General features: G+C 44.0%; 2 protein-coding genes across 2 annotated transcripts in view; one reads left to right on the top strand and one right to left on the bottom strand.

The window, feature by feature from the left end:
- LOC144721050 (protein PALS2-like) overlaps nt 1–1567 on the top strand; it is an 85407-nt gene extending 83840 nt beyond the window's left edge. The window contains exon 11 of the mRNA XM_078598360.1: nt 906–1567. Within this exon, the coding sequence (XP_078454486.1) occupies nt 906–1082 (177 nt within the window). The 3' untranslated portion in view covers nt 1083–1567. The remainder of the gene's footprint in view (nt 1–905) is intronic.
- Nucleotides 1568–15858: 14291 nt separating this feature from the next.
- LOC144721049 (peptide YY-like) lies at nt 15859–22348 on the bottom strand. The gene is made up of 4 exons (XM_078598359.1): nt 22288–22348; nt 20387–20565; nt 18552–18632; nt 15859–17229 (listed from the first exon to the last, which is right to left on the bottom strand). The coding sequence occupies exons 2-4, from the start codon at nt 20563–20565 to the stop codon at nt 17226–17228; spliced, it is 264 nt and encodes an 87-aa protein (XP_078454485.1). The 5' UTR covers nt 22288–22348; the 3' UTR covers nt 15859–17225.
- Between the last annotated feature and the right edge of the window lie 913 nt (nt 22349–23261).

The raw sequence follows: 23261 nt of genomic DNA, 5'->3' as shown, positions 1-23261 counted from the left end.
CCTCTTCACACATTCGTCAAATTGCATCGATACTTGTGTGCACTCACAGATTTCGTTTAAAACATTTTTATTGCATCCCTTATCCAATTGTTTTTTAATGAGCAATTTTGTTGCTGAGGTCTGTTTCTTGGCAACAGAACTTCCATGCGAGATTGGGCTCAGATTGTTCAAATCACGCTGGGATGTAATGCTTTAGAGCATTAGCACTCCGTAGGTGGGTGGAATAATCCTCACAAGCGCCTCGCTAATAAATTAGGCATCAATGCATGTACAATGTATTCTGAACTTCTTTCGTAACGTGCGTAGATAACCGTAAGTCAAGTGATTAAAGTTTGATCTTCTGTGTTCTGCTTTCGCTTGCAAGACTGCCGCATTTCATACCAGGCTATCTCAGGGGCGGTCACAGTTTTATACACCTATTGGGAATTACCCCACGCAGACATTTGACAATTTAAATCTTTTGAGGTCATCTCAGCTCATTATACTGCTTTGTGGACAGAGGCAGGCATAGGAGGGAGATATTAAAAAACTGGCCCCATTGTTTCCACTACTGAGCGGGGAGATCTAACTTGTAATCTCCTGATTGCAAGCCCAGTGTGATAACCATTCATTGCAAAACGGCATTATCACCGTCCAGTATTCACCATGCAAATCGTGGCATGGTTGGCTATGTTCAACATACATACACCGTCAATAAATAACTAAATCTCTTCCAATTTGTGGAAAGTCAACAGTGGTCATCCTAAAGAGGGATTGCGAGCTGCTGTTGGAAATTGGAATTTCCAGGGACTTAAAATGACACGAGTGCCATTGAATCGCCGATTTGAACAGGACGATCCTGCATTCCCAGCGACAAGATGCCCTACGCACGTGACATTTTCATTCTCCCTTTCTGAGCTGTGCAGGACACGGACCTCAAGAAGACGGTGGACGAGAGTGTGCGCATCCAGCGAGCCTACAGTCACTTCTTTGACTTGAAGATAGTCAACAACAACATGGATGTGGCATTCGCCAAGCTGAGAGCTGCCCTGGAAGGGCTTGGCAAGGAGCCCCAGTGGGTGCCCATCAGTTGGGTCTACTGACAGCAGCACTCGTGGCAAAGTCAGGATTTTTTAACAAAATTTCCTTCCCTTTTTTTATTTTTTAAATCGGAGGAGAACTGACGCCAACGTCTGAAGTGTGCGCGGTCGGGCATGGCGAGAGGGTGGATGGAGAGATGTCTTCAGCTGAACAGATGTGAAAGATCCTCGATGGCGATGGGGTTAGAGGGTGGAAAAGAATATTTTCTTTTGAATGCCGATTGCAGACTTGGTCGGGATAATCCGGGACGATCTGGGCATCAAGGAAGGCGTGCGGCCACTACTGGAACCTAGCCCTCTGTTTGTGATCCAAGAATATTGGACTTTGCATGGGTGCATCTGCCGTTGTGTGTGTGGCATAATCCAGTAAACGTTAGATCTGTTGTGTGGCTGCAAAGTGGCCAGGCTAGGGGGCCGATAAGGGAACTTGAAAAAGATGCTGGCATTCATAAATTAGCCCTCATGGTTGTAGGCATTGCAGTATTGCCCCCTCTCATCACCACGTGGCTCACGGATTTCAAATGCCATTGTGTATTTAATGCATTTTTTCCTCCCCTTTTGGGATGCTAAACATTTCTTGAGGAAAATGTTAACAGTAACACTCTCGAGATGCTTTCTTAGGAAGTGTTAATTGCATTGAGACCTGTGATGAGAAAACGAATTATTAACGTAACTTTAATCGGGCTTAACTCCTGACCACAGACAATATACATCAGAATGAGGATGAAGGAAAACTGTCTGTACACTATTATGGGAACATTTAAAAAGTGGATATAGTCGGTCCAGATATTCTCAACAGGTTTTAAGAGAGCACGACATATTTTTAGACTTAGTTGAAGGCAGATCTTATAGACCAACGACAGATAAATTCATCATAGTAGTTACTAAATTACAAATAATGTGTGTGTGCTGTATATAATTTGAAAATGTATGTATACATGTCTTCGTGCGTGCGTGTGTGCGTGCGGTGGTGCAGTGGCTAGCGCACTGTTCGACAAACCGTGTGGCCCGCGTTCGATTCTTTCTCACGGCCAACACCAAGGACGATTATCTGAACCAGTCCTGGGCCTCCCCGAGGTCGATTCAGCCTCAAATAAGTACCTGGTCTGATGTGTAAACATCGTCTCGAGGGAAACAAAGGTGACCAGGCGCGATGCTGGCCACGTAACCCCTCCTGTGACGTGCCATCCTTGATAGGTGCTCGCTAACAGCACTTTCCCCAATAGCCTGATGAGACCTGATAGGGCTATACGGGTGGTCTTTGTCTTTGTGTGTGCGTGCATATATGCACGTGTGTATGTATAAAACGGTATACAACACGGCAAAAGGTAGACAGTGGGAAACACAGACAGTGCATCTGCCGGTCATTTCAGTCAGTCAGTTCGTTGTCCTGCCACCGCACCTCTGATTATCACGGTTGGCTACGTACGGTGCGAAAGAAGTTCTACACACGTACAACCCAACAACTGGGTCAATCCTGGGGCCTCCTGCAAGAGAGCCTGAGACATTTTACGTAGCCTCAAAGTGAATTTGGCACATATCTGGAGCAGTGATGGTTGTTTGATATATTGCGTTACTACCCCTGGCTGCCCACTATTATTAGTTCCTGGTCATGCACACAAGTGAAAAAAATGTGGAGTCGATCTTGTAAGTATCTATCCTGGCAGCGGCCTCCCTTAAGTCAGGTCAGCCTAAAACTGGAGTCTAAACATGGCCGTAGGGGAGACACGGGCATCTAAGCATCATCCTGGCCACGCCATCACTTATGTGATACCGTCTTTAATAGATTCTCGCTAACAGCACTTGCCCCAACAGTATGTTAAGCCTATACGGGGGATCTTTGTCTTTGCTTCATAAGCGCAGTGTAAGGAGGTGTGACAGTGCCTTTCCCACCATAGTAAATAAACAAATCCAAAAGAATGAACTTTATAAATCCGTTATAGAGTTTTATGTCAGAGCTCTGAGCGAACAGTAACATCTGCGAAAGCCGCGCGAAATGTCAACCACGGCGGCACGGTAACGATCGTTCATCGCTCGGCAGGGTTACCGAGGATTTGATGCGCAAATTCCGCGCGCACAACGAACGTGTCGAATGGAGAGAAAAAATCTCCCTCCAGGGTAATCTGCATGCCATCCTGAAAGGGACGAGAAATCATTGTCACACGCCTGTCTGATATGAGCAGAGCCATCCCAGGAAATATCTGGCTCCCAGGGTGCGTGTGAATGATTATTTTTGACACTGTCAAATATGATTTTTTTTTTCAATATATATTTTACCCACAATGAATATTTTGCATTTCAAAGTGAGGGACCTTCTATGAGCAAGGAAACCGATTTATCGCATCGGAGCAATTGCATAAATTAAGTAGCACGGCATCATATAAATTGTAATTTATGAGAATGTAAATTTTTGACATTGTTCGATGCAATGAAATTAACAAATTTGTATGAGGTAGGGCTGACACACCTCCTTGTCACGGAGCACATTGTGCAAACATCAATACTCCGCTAAGGATATTTGGCAGCACGTCGCCCTGTGCCATCCTCGTCACTTGCAAAGGCAAAGACTTTTGAAAATGAGGCTCTAAAGGTCATACGGACTTACGTGTCTTGAAGCCCCGTGTTAACGCATAAATGTTTGTTGGGCTTCGGGACGATTCAACTGTGAGGAGACTAAATCGCCTACTACCTTGGAATATCGTAAACATGCCTGGCATGAGTAATCTTTTAATGTATATTGAACTTCTTTCACACCGTACGTAGCCAACCATGCTAATCGGAGGTGCAGGGAAAAGACAACAAACTAGACACAAAAATCAGTCCTCAAGAAATTTGTTTTTAATGAAGGTTAAAAAAAGAATTGTATAGTAAATATACGACAGTATAAACACACAAGATGGCAATGAGCCTACAAGTCTTTGTTGCAAAGGAGATCAGATTATACGTAGTCTTTATTTTCACGAGTGATGTACAGAATTTTGCTGCGTAAGAAAAAAAGCAAACCTACATTGGACCCTTTTGATGATTTGCAGATAACAAAATAATGACATAGGGTTTATCGCCATAAAATAAAATAACGACAATTATGTTTACCTACGAAAAGGCCTTCCCAGAGGATTTGCAACACAAAAGACAACACTGCTGTTTTTTTATGAACAGCTGATGATGAGTCCCGCAGATCGAAACCCATCGAGGCCTTGCCTGCTTTTACAATTCCTGCTGGAATATTGGCCTGAACGACTTTGACTGAAAACAAGACTTCATTTTACTTGTTAGCAACATAACAGATTAATGTCTATTTAGTGTTGCATTACTTTATAGAATTACATATTCCACATTGTTGCGCCCTAAAAAACGTTTTGGCAAATTCGAGGTTCATCGGTTTTTTTTTTACTTCAGCTGGTAGTTTTTCCACTTGGCTTAGCCTTGAATTTCACTTTTATTGTTTTCATACACAATTCGTAGTTGCTAATACAGCAATGATTTCAAACGTTTCATCTACACTATAAACATGATTAAATTAACATGTATATTTATCATTTTAAAGCCCACACAAAGTGATATATTTATGAAACTACAATACCATATCAACAATGTGCTCTGCTATTGTCAGTATTTTGATCCGAGGCAAAACATCGGGATATCTGAAATGAATTGTTACGTTGATATTTAACAAATCATTATGTGTTGGACTAAAACTGATTTTTTTAAATGTGTAAACGGCAGAATACACACTGTGCATAAACTTCACCAATGCTTCTAGATTTGAAGTTTTCGTGACTGCAAGGATCCATACTCTTTTGGTTCTTTCGGTAAAGTCACGTAGATGAAAAAAAAATGAAAATAACTAAATTAAATCACGTTTCGGAGGCAATACAAGCTTCCGTCATCAGGTGGAACAGCCACAGCAAAATTACTGTAGTGAATGTAATTGTGTGTTGCCTCCGAAACGTCGTGATTTAATGTAGTTATTTTCATTTTATTATTATGATTATTTTTCATCTACGTGACTTTACCGAAAGAACCAAAGAGTATTCACCAAAGCTGTTCACACATCCATGAATCCCTCCCGAATTTAGATCCACTTGTGATAGGTACATGACTCTCCCTTGCTTATTTAAAAAGAGGTGTAAATAATATTTTACAGATGTTATTGGTTTTGGAAGTGCTGTACACTTACATGTCAATGTGTAATGTATGTAGAATTAGCGTGTGCGTGCGTGAGGGTTTCTAATGTGTTAAGTTCTACTGTAGGATTCCAAACCCTGCAACTTAGGAGTGTCATCATCGGCTGTCCAATAATGTGATATTACCACATTCAATCTGACAAATTCTTGCTCTTGTTTTTGAAACAACTAAGCAATACATTTAATTAATTTCGTAGATCGCAAACATATTTCACTTTTTATTCTTGCACGAGTTTAAAACGACGGTGTTGTTTCTTTAAATTAAAGAGTACATCCCATTTCCAACACAACAGCAAAAAAGCACCCAAGCCCATTATTCCTCTGAAACTTTAAATAATCTGCACCAATTGTGGGAAATCAACACATGTGGTATAGTGCTTTCGGGTTGCGACACTCAAGTGTTGTTTGGCATGATGTCCGACGTTTCGCTCCATGTGCTTGGAGCTGCAGAAGCCGGGAGCTTGCTCGACAACTACACCTGGAAAAAAACACACAGTGGTCGAGGCGGCCTGCCGCAAAAATCTCAGCACGTGGAGTCAACAGCACAAAGGCACTGCAGCGCATCAGAGAGCCACACATCACAACCGCAAAACACCTACGCGGATGTATAAAGAATACGGTTCCCTTTGACTAACTGCCCCTCGTCGTACAAAACAGACGCGCGAAGCCGTCAAGAGAGATAAGCGCCGCCCCATCACTCACTTGAACAGGGACACACTGATACATAATCACAAATGTTATACGATTGAACTGGTTTTGCAAATGTTATTTTTTAATGTATAATTCCATATACCTTTCGGAATTGCATCTTGTTCAGAAATTGTTCCGTGTTAAAAATTAAAATAAATGCACGAGTAGGTGAGGCCCCCCAGAGTTGGCCGATTGTAATTTTAAAAAGAGTAGGCGGCCACTGACGTTCCCGTCTACGTTGTAACCGCGACATTGGCGCACGTGCGAGATTGATTTCTGAACAGCGAGGCCTCAATGGAAAACTTTGCTTCTCGACGATTGTGTACTCACTGCCTGTGTGCACATGATAAACTGTGATTTTTTTTTTGTATTTGATAAATGTACATTATTTTTTTTTCTCCACATGACCGATGGAGTAGGACGAACAAGTGAAAGTATGAACGACGTAACAGTGGCTTGTATTAACTGGGCCCTTGCATGTTTAAAATGCGCGAATTGTCATATTTCATCGTCGTTATAATTACATGAGTAATCTACCACATTTATTAACTTACTGTGAAGGAAGACACGAACAACAGTAAGTACAGGTGTTCACCTTGTCGAAGAGACACTCCAGCATAAGTGGAGTCACTCCGGTCGCCGTTCAGCCGTGAATTAGACATTAGCCACCTCCTCTAGACATAATTTGCCACTATTGACTATTTCGTGACAATGCAATTCACCAATATTTAAAATTGATGGTCAAATAAATGGCCGGATGAGGTGGCGATGCGTGGCTGTAATTCCGAGCCTTGGAGGTGGGATTGGTGAGTCACAAACAGATGGTTGGCGACGTACGGTGCGAAAAAAGTTGAACATACATAAGACACCAACATGCGTGGCAGTAAGGTACCTATGGGAACAAGTCGTTGACCTGTCTGTGCAGAATTGGAACACTGTTCTTCACATTTTGGGATGTGTTCTCCACGCACTCCAGTTTCCTTGCAGGGCAAGTCCAACGTGTATATTTGCCAAGAATAAAGGTGTTTGAGTTAGATCGCGTCATTATAAATGTGTCGCAACCCTCCACCATCAGACACAGCCAATTAGTAAAAAATGTGTCACGTTTACAAAACGCTAATTAGTTACTTCTTCAGCCCAACGGTGTGTTTGAAGAGTGAATCCACAACATTTAGAATTTGAGTAGCGTGACGTTTCGCTGGTAATTACCAGAGGTGTGGACTCGAGTCATGTGACTTGGACTCGAGTCAGACTCGAGTCATGAATTTGATGACTTGCGACTCGACTTGGACTTGCATAACAATGACTTTGTCCCACCTCTGGTAATTACATCCAGCATCTTCGGGCGATTTGCCAGAATAGTGAAGCCATCCACCTGCTTCCGGTCTTAAATAGTGCAGGATGACGTCATAATTGTTGTTGAATCCCATCAGGATTCGAGATTGCAGGTGGAGGTCGGGGGGTATTGTAATTATATAATAGATTAGTAATCAGTTAATTAGTATGTGATTCCTCTATAAAGAAATGCAATATGTATTGTGTATTACTTAATAATACGCTTACAGGCTGCGCTAAGTCTGTAGCTATCAGAGCGGTAAAAATTATTTGTATTTTTCAAAATTTCGATGGATTCTCTAATTAGTCTTGGTCAGTAATAATTCGTTTTGCATAACAGTTCAACGGTATCACAATCAATTGAGTGTCCTTGTTGGCAAGCATGTTCTGCCACTGCTGACAGCTGTGTTTGAGATCATTTAATGTTCCTTCGGTGTTCTTTTAGTCTCACGCTAATGTTAAGTGGAATTTTATTTTACTTGAACTCCATGACAAGTCACACGTCACATTTGAATATTGACCAGGAGTGACATAGTGGATTATTTGATGGCCTTTATAGAGCTATCTTACCACAATATTCAACTATGCGTTCGTCGTCTGTGAACATTGCATTGGTGTCTTGCATGGTTAGACTGATTTGAATGCATAAACGAACTTGTACAATGAGATATATTTAGTTAATTCCCTTGTGACTTGGGCTGAGAACATCAACCCGCTTAACATGAGAAAGTGATTCCTGATCTCGAGTCCCCGAGTAGTTGAAACAATGGGCAATCTTTTTAAAAGCCTCCCCCCCTCCCGGCCCCCTCTGTTCACCCGGCAATATAAATTGGCACTGCACGGTTGAATGGCAGGTCGCTTGTTGATTATCACAGCTGGCTACGAAAGAAGTTCAACGTACACACAAAAGGGAAGGCCAGTTAGAATGGCAAAACCGCTCTTGAGAGAGGGGGCTCACGAGGGAGTCTTTTTAGTGGAGTCCCTTCCACCATCAGTGGCGTGTGCAAGGAATTGCAGGGCTGCACCTTTAGCTTTTACGTGTAGGTTTGTACATGTATGGGGTTCATACTCTCTGGGTCTTTCGGTTATGTATGGGGTTCATGAGTGGTGCTGTGTAACGCGTAGGGAGTGTGCGGTGGTCTTAGATCTCAACGGACCTGTACATATGCTGTAACGTGTGTTTTTTTTTAAATATATATTATTTAATCATCATGAGCTGTGATTAAGTAGATGTTCAAAAGAAAATACATCTAAAATAAGACTGTTCTTTATAAGAAAGATAATGTCTTTGACACTAGCTTTGAGTCTAGTGCTATGTTATTGTTTACATCCTCGTACAACTCATTTAATTGTCTTATGTATGCTGGAAATCCATGCCATTTGAATTCACTTGAATGCATTCTAGATGTGGGCCGTTGTGTAAGGGTTATTAGAAAACTGTTCCTGCAGCATACATTTCTACGCGAGATTCACATATGTTTGCTTACGTTGTACATTTTAAGCAGGTGGAAATGTGTTATTAATAAATGGACGTGAGATTGTTCTGTGAATGTTAATGAAATGTTGGACACTAAAAGCTGATGTGCGTGTTTAGTTTGCTATGACTGTGCCACAATGACATTAAAGAAAGGAAGAAAAAAAAACTTTTATAATTTATCGAACCGTGTGTTGTGAATTTTTCAAAGGTGTCGTTTTTTGTGTTTTTATTAATACATATTATTTATTGTTTTGGGTGGAATTGATTAAAAAAAATTGCACTTTCTTTTGCTAAATATGAAGAAACGTGTTCCGTGCAGACATGCCTCATAGCGATTATGGGGCGTTTTATACAATAAATAATTACACATTCACACATGCATTCCGGTTATTATGGGGCACTTTATAAAACACATAACTGCACAGAACAGTGCATGAGTACAGTATCCAGAATCAGCATTTCTTCTGGACATTAATGACTGTCATGGCGGGACTGGGGTCCCCCATCAGCCCCCGGCTCTCGCGTGAACTGCGTTGCGACGTCATTCTATGTCTGTTGAAGGCGAACGACACGGCGATCTGTTCCTCTCGACGAGCTCTACACGATGCGCTCATCAAAGTTTTGTTTCTTCTGCGAATTCGTCCTCGCGGCTGCGCTTGGACGACATGACGTGAGAACAGAACGATCTGCGCCAGGTGGGTCGCGGCGTTGATGTGCGCGTTGGGACGGAGTCGCCAAAAAATAAATTAAAATTTAATTTTGATTTAAAGCTTTCGTGACTGCAGGGATTCATATTCTTGGTTCTTTCGGTAAAGTGACGTAGAAAGGAAATAATAAAATAATCAATTTCATATTTTTAATATTTATTATTTTATTACTTTCCTTCTACGTGACTACCGAAAGAACCAAGAATATAAATGAAAATTAATTACGATTTTGACTTCCGTTTATTCGGGACCCCGGGGTCCCGCCTTGAGGTTAAATTTTAATGAGCGAAAATTATCACGGACGTATCTGCGTTGAACTTGTTACGCATCGTACTTCGTCAGCCGTGCTAATCGGAGGGGCGGGCCTCAGATTTCAAGTACCCAGTTGCAACCTGCTGCTGTTCTTCATCCCTGCCACCTCCATCAATGGGTTGGGGAGGTTCACAAACCTGCTGGTAGCAACGTTGGGTTGCTCGGTCAATGGCCAGGATCAACGGCGGCGTGGTGTATTCCGCAAATATCCCCGACTGTGAGGGCGGGCACAAGCCGGCGTGAGTAGGTTAAACGTTGAGTGTTATAAGGGCACCACGGGGTGACCAGCCCCTCCCAGCCCCTCCCCACCCAGCCCCTCTACCCACCCTCCCCACCCAGCCCCTCCCCACCCTCCCCTCCCCACCCGGCCCCACCCTCCCCACCTAGCCCCTCCCCACCCTCCCCTCCCCACCCTAGCCCCTCCTCACCCAGCCCCTCCCCACCCTCCCCACCCAGCCCCTCCCCACCCAGCCCCACCCCTCCCACCCCCCACCCAGCCCCACCCTCCCCACCCAGCCTCCCCACCCAGCCCCACCCTCCCCACCCAGCCCCTCCCTGCACAACGGACGGACGGACACAATAATCCCCTGTGGGCTGGTGTAACCAGGAGGTTCCTACCAGTATAAGCTTCTATGTCTGGTGCGGTAAACCATCCATAGTGAGCCACGACACATGTGAGGCATGAGCATGCCAGCCTGGGGTCAGAGGTTAACCTGTGATCAGGAGGAGGCTTTTGTTATCATTTTTTCCCTTCCGATATTGGGAAGCCACTGGGGCCGTATGCACTTTTAAATATCGATTGAAAACTCATGTCTCTCGAGAAATGCGTGTTGTTGTGTCTCGTTTGTTGTCCGTCCCCCGCACCGGTTCGAAAGACGTACGCGCACACTTCATTGAGTTTAACACGCTGCAGGCTGTCGCGACCAGTATTGTTCATAAAGGTTTATTTTAGTGGGTTCACAGTGGTGACGTCACCCTGCTGCTCTATTTACGGCTTGGCAGCAGGTGGATCGCTTCACTCTTCTGGCAAATCGCCCGATGATGCTGGATGATGTAATTAGCAGCGAAACTTCGCCGTATTCAAATTGTAAATGTTGTGAATTTACTCACCAACACACCGATGTGCTGATGTAGTAACTAATTGGCATTTTTACACGTGACAAATCCCTTGCTAAGTGGCTGTCGGCGGGTGGAGGGCTACGACACATTTATACTCACGCGATCTCACCCAAAAACCTTTATTACACTTCATTAGCATTACGATGTTGTTTTTATTTATCGGTATAACACTTTAACTCTTTTGTGCCAAAAACACAAACGGTCTCACGTGTTGCTCGCCGATGGCTCGCCGAGATGCCAGTGACACGGAGCCAACTCGGCACAGGAGCCACCCGTCGACACCGAGTCGGGCTGTCGCAGAGGTCGCCACCGGGTACCCGATACCCGTACCCTACCCGATACCCGGCTACCCGTACCCGGCCGGGTACGGGTACCCGTTTGCGACCCTGGTGCGGCCGGGTACGGGTACAGGTAGGCCGTGAGTCACTGGTGAGTAACTGTTTGTCACTCATTTCCCAACGTCTTGTCTCTTCTCACAATTCAAGTTCCTAGAATCAACCCACCCGCGCCTGCAACATGGCTTCATCCCAGAGGTCGCAATCGGGTACCCGATACCCGTACCCTACCCGATACCAGGCCGGGTACGGGTAGCCGGGTATCGGGTAGGGTACGGGTACCCGTTTGCGACCCTGGTGCGGCCGGGTACGGGTACGGGTAAGGAATCAAAACCCGTTTGCGACCTCTGGGCTGTCGGCAGCAGAGATTCCTGGATCACCCTCCTCCCCCCACACCCCGTCGAGAATACAAGAGACGCCAGCGGGCGGACAATGCGAGGCATTCAAATTGCGTTAAAGTGGTTTGGAGATTTGTAGAAGTGCTCGATTTACGCAGGGGATGGGGAAGGGTTCAAGTGATTCATGGGAGGCGAGGTCAAGAGATTCCAGAGTGAATGTGGCTTTGAGCGATGCTCAGTGGAGTCCGACAAGGCCGCTGGGAGGAGGGACCCAATGGTGATGGTTTCCCCACAGTGTTCATACTCTTTAGGTTTTTTCGGTAAAGTCACGTAGGTAAAAATAAATAATAAAAATAAATAATAGAAATAATAGAAATTAAATAATTTTTTTAATTAAATATTTTTTACTTCTACACTATGGGGACCTCATTTGCCAGTAAAAATATGATAATTGGTTCTTTACCCTTCTATCTGGCAACAAAACTGACACCTTTTTACAAGGAGTCATGTTTGCATAGACCGCAATACCTGCAGTTTGTTTGTATTTATGACTGCAGGTATTGCGGTCTATGCAAACATGACTCCTTGTAAAAAGGTGTCAGTTTTGTTGCCAGATAGAAGGGTAAAGAACCAATTATCATATTTTTTACTTTTTTTATATTATTTATATTATTTATTTTTATTAGTTATTTTACCTACGTGACTTTACCGAAAAAAACCTAAGAGTATGAATCCTTGCAGTCACGAAAGCTTCAAATCTAGAATCCCCACAGTGTTACCCGCTCTGCAGACCTGCCGACGCAGCTTTGAGAAACAGGGGTGTTGGTAAATGGAGTTGCTTCTACCGACTTGTCATCGGATAGCGAAATTAATTAGGAACTCCAATGGCAGTGCTGTGCAACACACAGATAGTCCAGTTGAGTAGAAACTCAGCACCGCCATCGTGCCCGGATGGAGAACTGTCGCCCCGGTCGCGATCCCACGCGGCACTTTCCCCGTCGTGTGTGGACTCGTCGTTAGCAATCGACTCTAATTAGCACCTGAGGACACATGCTGTGGTAGATTTAGAAAAACGAATATATATATTTACTGCGTGTTACATATACATTTCTAATTAAAATACTGCGTGTGTCATACACGGTACAATATTTTTTTTTTTATTGCGTGTAAAAATATTTCTGTGGTAAGATATCTCTGCAAGACTTTTTTAGGCGAAATGTGTACATGAACAACATGTGTTTTCTGTATTCACCGGTTTACGATAATTAACGGGTAGACAATTGCTTGTTTGTTCTATTATATCCTAACGTAATATATGTTGCCATGCTGTGTAGACCGTTCATTGTAAATGCCTTTGACATGCCGGTGCAGGTCGTTGTGCACAATGTAGCCTCACCGTCTATGACGGTTTACTGTGCATGGTGTTTGCGCATGCGACCACTATCCAGGCTCGACCATGCTCAGCTTGCGAGATGTGAGGAGGGCAGGCGCATTGCGGATCCTTCGACCGTCGGCTTGTTATGTTGCTCGTGCAGAGGTGGCAATTTAGTGATGTGAACTTCAATGTATGAATACAGGAGGTCTGAAACTGAAGAAATATCACCACCTAGTGGCAGAGCCCGCAATAACAATGTACCACATTTGTAAAATCACCAGAAGCTCAACATAATAAAAAAAACATCTTTCCCAAAGGAATTCTCTGCATGCGACAAGTATTATTCCATTAAATACGCATGCAGTCTCAGCGTGGCTGTTCCATTTGTGTAAATGGTTTGTATAGAAATGTTGTGTTTGTTTCGAACTTGGTTTGTGAAAGCTTGGATGAGTGGCATCAATTTCCAGCTTATTGAAATGGCTTTTTTATTGTCGACAAAGGCAAGATAAAAGTGGTATTTTTCCATAATTTGATAGTCTTGTATATATGTGGTCAATGGTAGAGAAACACTCATGCAAGCTGGTTGGCCTCGACATTTGCCATTATTCTGTCACCAATGATCATCGCACACATCCGTTAAGAGACGTATGGGTCTGTAATGTTTCACGTCGGGTTCATCACCAACATGCAGCATCCAACGTCAAGGCGCAGCCTTGCAATTGCTCGGTCAAGCCACTGCTGGCAAAAGGTCCTCCACTAGAGGCAGCTCTAGAGAGCCTCTCTGGATGGTGTTTTGGCCTACTCTTCCACGCTGGCTAGACGTCTTGGAAGAGGTGAAATTACCGACGCTTTACCCCACCATACGCCACCTACCGATCTACTGTGGTCTACCTAATTATAGTGCTGGGTGAACAGAGGTGGCAGGATTTATTAAACGTAATTGCACCATTGTTTTAACTGCCACGCCGGGAGATCGAACTGGCCACCTCTGGCTTGCACGTCCAGTGTGCAAACCATTAACACCGCGGCAGCAATCCACACGGTATCCTAAACGCGTTTCACTCGTTGAATTAAGCGGAGGAGAACGTGACATCACTCTCAATCAATGTGATGAAAACTGTTTCTGAACTCCGTGATCTACATACACAGTAATACCCCGATATACGTCGCCCCACCCCACACCCACGTCGTCTGTCGCCTCCCACCACCCACCCTGTACCCTGTAAACCGCTCCGATTGACGTCGTTTCGATATACGTCGTCGCGCCTTTCAGGAACGCATCCCCGACGTAAGCCGAGGGGTATATCCGTACAGGGTGGTCCACATGCCACGTGACCCCCCCCCTGCCAATAATTTGACCCCTAACATGTTTTGCATATTCACTTCTTTAAAAATATATAATAAAACTTCCTTAAACCATATTCAGTTTTAGAGAATTAAATGGGGGGGGGGGGGGCGGGGCGGGGGTCACAAGACATCTGACCACCCTGTACATGTGCATCTCGTGTCGTGAAGTGTGAATGTAGAATAGCGTTCAGACGCTGTCTTTCCGACAGCCCTGTTCTTCACCTGAGGACGGCTGCTTGCGTTGTGGCCGAAATGTCGTGAGAATTATTTTATTTAATTATGTTTTATTTTTATTATTGTATTATTTCCCTTCTATGTGACTTTACCGAAAGAACCAAGAAGATGAGTAGCAATGCTGTTGAAGAAGACTTGAGCTTGCGGTCGGCACTCTGCTCCGATTGTATTTACCAATATTTTTGTTTCTTGAAAATAAGCATTGGTTTTTTTCTCTCCTGCCATATAAAGATCAACGCTGGAGGCATCTCACTTTTATTTATACCATCGGCTCTGAAACGTGGCTTAGATGCTCTTTATCGGGTGTATATTTACACCGATTGAGCACCCGATTATTGAACACTCAGCAGCGTTGTCTTTATGTTTAAGAAGCGCTGCGGCGTCAAAACAATGTCAATACTCTTGACAATATGAATGCAAGTTATGTTAATAAACTGCGTTCTTAACATGTAGCTGCGTCTTAAATTGATAGCTATTTTCGGTTGCATTGTAATTTTGTTACAATTGTAAGCTGCATTATAGGAGCACTACATTTTCCATGTTGGCTTTGAATTGTTTATACACGTATAATTCCACACTTTAATTTGTTTTCCTTGAGCATTTTTGGTTTCCAATTGTTTAACGTCAGTGACTATGACATGTTTTCGATCCTGCATCGTATTTACTCTCCATATTAGAAACCGTAGTGTATTTATTTCTATCGCTTGAAGAAAAAGAGATGGCTTTCGCCTCGATGAGTTCGAACCCGGTTATAACATTAGACCCCGATTGTTGTTATTGCTCTGATTATATCTGCCAAAAAGTGGTCAAATTTACACATGTAGAAGATATAAGCTGCTTTTGCCAAGTAGAAGAATTCATATCTGACCCATACCAATTTCACCATACCTATGTGAATTATCGAATATACTCCATTGAAAGCTCCGCTGAATGGCAATATCAACCGGGCGTGTATATGCGACTGGGAGATGCGAGCGACTCAGACTCACTTATCAAGAATAGCAACTTCCATCGGCTCAAATGGCATTCACATTGCTAGGCAAGTTTATCAATTGGTAAACCTGATCAGGCGGGTTTGTATTGCGGGATGGAAAACTACCGCCTTAGGAGCGGGGAACCTTAACAAGGGCAGACTTCAAATTAAATGCGGTGATGCTGAGTGACTATTTAATTTAGACTAACAAATATCAATTTCTGTTCACACCTGGCAAGTCATGCCCATTAACACCACCCGGTCTCTTCTATTTGTACCGTTGTCGTGAGCATAATACGATTTCTTTGGACACATTTTAAACAAAGCAGAGGCCAGACTTTAAACAGGCGTGTATTGCAAAATCTTTGGAGAATATTTACTGTGAAACAATGAACAATGTCCGACACCAGGCAAGATTAAACGATTCCATCCAGTGTGGTCTCATCACAGCTCAGGCTGGTAGTCGTCTCTTAATTAAACCAACGTCACATCTCAGGAGACATAGGACATTCATGTGCAGGAGAACTGTAACTTCTACGTATTATTATACAGATTATGTTAAAGTATAGATTATGGTAAACGTAGAGATTATGTTAAAGTAAAGATTAAATACATTAAAAGACAATCGTCAGCGGCAAGGGGTAGAGATTCGGACCGAGATGGGGGGAGTTGATGCATTGCGAATCGAGGTGTTGTATTGTGTGTTGCACTATGTGTGTGTAAAAGCACAGCTAATGTGTACGTTGAAACAGCGCAGCACACCATTATCTACTAATTCTAGTATGTTCTTGCCCATGGCAGCAATATGTCCAGGAGTTAAATGCCAATGTAGCCAGGAAAAAGAGTTCGTGTAGTGTTGCTATTCCTCCAGATCAGTGTTTTTTTACTATACGGTCCATATGATAATTGGGTTTTTACCCTTCTATCTGGCAACAAAACTGACACCTTTTTTACAAGGCGTCATGTTTGCATTGACCACAATACCTGCGGTCGGAATGCAAACAAAAAACACAACTCTGATAATGTATGCACTGTCCTTGAAATTGATTGGTCCACACCCGAGACAGCTTTTCTTCGAGCCTAGTCTCACATGGTGTTGGACCAGATGACGCCAAAAGGTGCATGACTCCTTGTAAAAAAAAGGTGTCAGTTTTGTTGCCAGATAAAAGGGTAAAAACCCAATTATCATATTTTGCTACTGCAAAGGAAGTTCCAATGGTGTACGGTCCATAGTTTGATGGTAACAAACGAATAGACCTGGTGATGATTGTTCATGATGCATGCTCAAATTGGCCAGACTGTCTCGGAACATATGGCGTTAGGTGATGTTATTGCGATTTGTAGTATATAGATCTGAAATGTATCTCGCTCAGGATTATTCGATCATGATGACAGAAATACACTACATATGTTAATGCTTTACCTATGCATGCGTGTTTTTGTGTTTGCATGCTTAGCAGACTTTGCGCTAAAGGCAAGCATTGTCTTCGATGTAGTGCAATGAGATTTTCCACAAGCATTTATTGACACAGTTAAGCCTGATATGAAATTTGAAACAGATTAACATATAAGCTGCTAACAAATAACTCTATCCAAAAGTCTGCCCGTGTGTGTGTGAGGCATGTGTGGAACTGTTTCCAAGCGTCTGAAGTCTTCGAAAGGTGTGTCCTCTTGCAGGGGAGTGCCTTCTCACCAGACCCTGCGAATGGCATCTTGTTTAACTGTGAAGCAGAAAACAACAGTCAGGTTCAGGGGTTGGCAACCAAACTAACAATAACAGCCAGTTTTTTTCTTTTCGAATTCGGTAAAAAAAACAAATCGATGTTTCAAAAGCCACAATGCACAGTGATGAGTACGAGACAGTGGTGATCAAATTTCGATTTAAAGCTTTCGTGACTGCAGGGATTCATCTTCTTGGTTCTTTCGGTAAAGTCACGTAGAAGGGAAATAATAAAATAAAACATAATTATTTTATTTTATGATGTTTTATTTTTATTATTTTATTATTTCCCTTCTACGTCACTTTACCGAAAGAACCAAGAAGACAGTGGTGGTCCTTAATAAATCGCGGCACAAAGCAGGCCCCTGGTCACGTGCAAGCTCGGTCAAGATGCAGCCCTGCAAGTCCTGGCTCACACACACTGCTGGTGGAAGGGCCCCTACTTGGATGGTGCTCAAGAGAGCAGCTCTTCAAGGGCAATTGGCCTACTCTTCCATTGCCATCTTGGAAGAGGGGGAAGTACCCGCAGTTTACCCCACCACATTATGACCTGCCGATCGACGGTGTTGTGCTGCTTGGTGGACAGGGGTGGGAAGCATTTAAGAAAAGTGTTCCTTTGTTGCAACTGCCACATCGGGAGATGGAGTCAAACTGACCATTACACGACTCAACGTCCAAGCAGGATGCTGCCGACAAGTCTATTCATTAAAAGTTGGTGGATACGAGGACAACTTAACATGAGCAATATATGGCTAAGAACATGCCTTTATAACTCATACACATGACAGCCTCAGGACCAAAATAAAAGTTCATCGCTAGTAATTTTCTAAAACAAGAGATTTTTCAGAACTTTTAACGATTAACGATTAAAATGTTCACATTTTGGCGCTGATACCCAAAAATTGCGTAATTTACAGGTGGTTATGCCATTAATCAGCATTTAACAGTGATGTTAATTTTTCAATGAAAATTTTTTTAATTTTTTAGTGAGCTCAAAGTTGGAACATAAAGTGAATCCACGCTCATCTCTGTTGGTGGTCCTGAGCCAGTGGTGGAAATTCCACATTACCATGGTGGGGGCCAGTCCCAATTTAAGAAAACTACTGTTTCATTTTTACAAAACATTACCTACTTTATTGACCCCCTGGGTGATGATGGGTTAAGTCAACCCCCCCAAGCAAGATTTGAACTTTCAGTCGTATGATTGTGAGCTGAACTGTGGCAACCCGTGACAGGGATTGTTGCCCTTAACAATGTTCGTTCAAAATGAGTGAATTTAAGTTGTAAAATGCACAAGTAAATATGGGATTGTCTTCAGGCCACCTGTATGCAAGTCTGTCCTCGGCTGCGTCTTCAAAGAGCCAAGCGGGCAGCAACGGCTCTGACACGGTTCGCTTTCCATACCTACGAGACCACACCGACACACAGCCTCAACATCAGGCCCTATTATTGACACATTGTATATTCAATTGCATGCACATTCAGCGCAATGTTAAAGCAGGTGAGAGTCCACTGGGAATCACAATGAATGCTCGGAGGTCAGTGGTCACAGAGGGGTGTTCATTTGTGTACATTTTTAAAGTGTGCTTTTCAAACACCATGACACAATAACCTAGACTTGTGCCACGGTCTGTTTCATCCACTTTCACCTTCCACTTGGCATAATCTCGTGAACTGAATGTAGGGCTGATGGACCGCAACTGAGACAAACCGGTAATAATAATTGAGTCCATTTATTCACGCCATAATTGTATTTTCGGGGCTATCGCGGAGGAACAGTGGATCAGTGTTTCACAGATGGATTTCATCTGCTGATGGTGCTATGTGTACTGTAATCGCAATTTCGATCACGACGCCAGCACACGAATGACCTGCTCGTTGCGAATCATGCCACGGGATCATTAACGTCCTACGTGACGCGCGCGGCCCACGAATTGTTTTTACGTTCAACACACCCGCAGTAATAACCAGGGCAGCCTGACAGATTCCAGCCACGAACCTCTGCAACAAGCGGCGAACGTGCAACCGCTTGGCCACATCGCTGCCCCCATCATCAACCCTGCTCGGAGGTGGCATGCAGGAAGCAATACAGCGGGTGCAGGGTGGTCCAGATGTCTTGGGACCCCTCTATCTCCCCCCCCCCCCTCCCCCCGATTGAATTCTCTAAACTTAATATTTTTGTATTACAATGGGTGTGTGGGGAATAATAGCCATTTTCTATACTTTTTAGGCATAAGCAATTAAAAATAACACTTACTACCCAGGGACAAAAATCGTGTTGCATAGTGTTATCAGCGCAGCGGCCTTGTTAACAAATGTAAGTATTGTACCGACAGCAGCGATGAGTTCTAGATTTAATTTTTGAGGATCTGGATTCATAATGTTTCAAGGCCCAAATTAAGATTTTTTTTTTTATTCGAATGTAAATGTACTAAACGTAAAAACCGTCATTGTTTATCCAATAAACGGATGATAGATGAAAATGCATTTCTAAATGACCTACATGAATACAATTTTCAACATTAAGCTCCATAAGTAAAACATATATTTAATGGTGAATATTTTTCTTTTCTTTTCAGGATTTAATTGTCAAAGTGACGTCACGTAACGATACGCTGAAAGGATAAAGCACAAAAGTGAAACCACTTCATGTGGTGTCAAATTTTCGGATCGATAACCTGCACGTCTTCCTATGTTTGATCTTTTTTACTTATCCAAAAATTGACAATGTGGTGGATGTTGAACTGCTTTCGCACCGTACGTAGCCAACCGCGGCTAATCGGAGGCGCGGATACATCTTCGTGTGAATGCTGGGTGATGAAGATCACCCAGCAAGGAGTGTCTGAACACAGGGACGGGGATGGCAGTACGAGCGAACCTCTCGGCAACTCTTAGGCAACTCTTAGGCAACTCTTAGGCAACTCTTAGGCAACTCTTAGGCACCTTTTAGGCAACTCTTAGGCAACTCTTAGGCACCTTTTAGGCACCTCTTAGGCACCTCTTAGGCAACTCTCGGCAATTCTAAGGCACCTTTTAGGCAACTCTTAGGCACTTCTCGGCACTTCTAAGGTGCTCGCTACCAGCGCTTTCCCCAACAGCCAGTTAAGGCTACCTACATAGGGGGGACCTCGTTGTTTTTTTTGGTTGGTTTTGTGCACCTCTGGCGGGTGATGAGGTTGATGTAGTTGCGCACAGCCGACATGTACTTGGACAGCTCCTCTGGGGAGGCGTCCGAGGAGGGGTTGTCCGGCTTGGGGGGCATGGCGGTGGCCAGAGCGCTGGCGCACAGCACCGTGCACACCACCAGCAGCACAAACATGGAGCAGCGGACCAGCATCTGCTCGCACGCACACACAGACAAATACGTCCTCCCCCCCGTATAGCCTTAACATACTCGTGGGGAAAGTGCTGTAAAGCGAGGAGCACCTAGAAAAGTCGGAACGGCACACGGGGGGGTGGGTGGCCAGCATCGCGCCCGGCCGCCTTTGTCTCCCGAGGTGGGGGGAGCGGGGGGATTTTACACACCGCACCAGGTACTCATTTGAGGCTGAGTCAACCAAGGGGAGGCCCAGGACCCGTTATGATAATTGTCACTGGTGTTGGCCGCGAGCGGGAATCAAGCTCGGGTCACCAGGTTCTTAGCGCAGTGCGTTAACCACTCCGGAATCTGCTCGCGTGGACAGACACACACGCAAGTGGGTGCTCACACACACACTTGCGTGTGAGCACACACGCACACGCGTTCTTGCACTCTCAAATATCTGCACTGCCCGACTGTAAATGATGTGCTTACACTGAAATGTGGTTAGTTTAATAATATCACGATGAGCACCATGTAATTTAAGCATCATAATATGCATGTATATATATACACAAACAAAGATGACAATCCTCATTTAGGATTAAATAATACATTAGCAAGTGCTGTTAGCGAGTATCTATCAAGGTCAGCATGACACATAAGGAGGATATGTGACCAGCGCTGCGCCAAACCACCTTTGTATCCACATTGTTGATATTCACGCTCTAAATCAGGCACTCATTTAAGTTTGAATAGACTTAAGGTAGGCCCGTTGATAGGTTGAGACACCATGTTGCACGGTCGTGCACGACTAGGAATCGAACACATGCTCCGGGAGTCAGAGCTGAGTGAGCTCCAAAGTCTTTTTATTTCCATGTTCACTTAAATTCTGGCTGCTCACCACATATCAGCAGGTTGACTCTGAATGAATGGCTCCTTCTCGATGGATTGCACATTCATGATACGATGAGAATTATTTCAAAGCAAGATAAAAAAAAAAGTGCGAATAACAATCCTGCCAATGCGTTGGATTTCAAAGGCTGAAGACCCCAATTTCATTTTCAAATGTTGTGGGAGCCTTTCTGAAATTTCAAATATTCCAAATGAAAATGTCATATTTGACCATCGAGAAGCCCATCGTGTCTCTTCATAGTTCTTTGATACATGCCCTCCACTCTTCGTGACCCCAACTGCAAAAGTCAACATAGAATGCAATGCTGCAAGGATGTGTGGAGGCCATTGGTTTATCTAGCAGGATTGCTCAAGCCATTCAAGGGCTATCGTGAATGGACGTAGGTGGTCCCATTAAGCCACGATGAACCACTTTCAGCTGCAGCGAATTATACCTCTTACACATTCAAGTTAAGCAAACACACGCACGCACACAGGTTATTGATAATGCTGTTAACTTCGATGATGGGAGCCCCGTGATCTGAGAATCTACCGTCGATTGAGCACTTATATTATATTTTTGGTTCTTTCGGTAAAGACCAACGTTTTATACCACTGAGATTTGGCCAAAACACGCCGTGTTCAAAGCGAATTCAGACATTTTGCAAGAAATACTAAAATATTTACCAATAAACAAAACATGCCACGTTAAAAAAAAAAACTCATCTTTAAAAGTTTCTCAAGTTCTAATTTCCAACAAAGACCGGCAGCCTAAATAATACAAATACCTTTGGGTGTTCCATATTGGCAGTAAATGTTACCACCAAGTAACAATTGTCGCTTTGCCCCGTTGCAGCAGCGCCTTACCCTCGGTGTATGTTTGGGAGAAGTGGCGAGGAAGTGAGCGGTCCGCGGTTCTGCGCTCCTTGCAGTCTGCTCCCCATCAGCCCAGGACAGCGCCCTTTTATACGCGAACGACAGCCACGAGAGCGAGAGACGCCGCCACGCAGCGCACGAACGGCGCTCCGCACGACCCAGAGCCCTCCCCTCCCCTCCCCACTCAGCAGCAGCACGGCGCCAGGTCACTTAAGCGCGCATCACGACGATGTTTACCAACGTCGCTCGACTCTATTAAGCATGGACCACTGAAGCGTTATTTTATTCATCGTTCATTTTGCGTCCAACCCGTGCGAGGCGGAGAGGGGTGGTGGGGGGGGTTGGCGGCTGCCAAAGGGGCCTTGGAGGCTGTTTGCGCGGCGCGAGGAAGCGTCTCGGGCGGGTTTCGCTGCCACTGATGCCCGGGTCGGTATATTTCCTATGCATTAGCGGTTGAAATGGGAGCCTTTTTCATCGACTTGTGTTTGCGGTGCCCCCCCCCCCCAGACATGATACGCGTGTCATGCGCTTTGAATGTATACTTGACGTGCCTCTGCGCGCAACGCGAATATGTCTTATGCATTCAGAGGTCGTTAACTTTGCGTTTTACGTTTCAGATAAACAATTCCGACTTATTCAAGGGTTCTATGTAGGGTTGTAAAAAGTTGGTTGTATTAAAAAAGTTCTTGTTGGTTAGATTTAGTTGATTGTTTTCATAGAGAATGATTACGTTTTTGCTTTTTAACACGGTGTTTAGTTTTAAGCTGTGAATCATCTAAAATTACGGTGGCATTTGGATGATATCGATTTTGACATTTTATTGCGTTGTAATGCCTTTGCTTCTCTTTCACACATACCCAATCTAATAAAGTATTATCTAAAAGTGAAAACATCAATGACAATCAGGTGAGGACAGATGGGATCTCGAATCGGAAGTTATCGTCAATTTGGATGCATCTGCTAAA

The sequence above is a fragment of the Lampetra planeri genome, chromosome 10 (genome assembly GCF_965212315.1).
Source record: "Lampetra planeri chromosome 10, kcLamPlan1.2.h2, whole genome shotgun sequence".
NCBI classification, from domain to species: Eukaryota; Metazoa; Chordata; class Hyperoartia; order Petromyzontiformes; family Petromyzontidae; genus Lampetra; species Lampetra planeri.
Note: the sequence above shows the minus strand (reverse complement) of the source record. Positions and strands in the feature narration are given on the sequence as shown.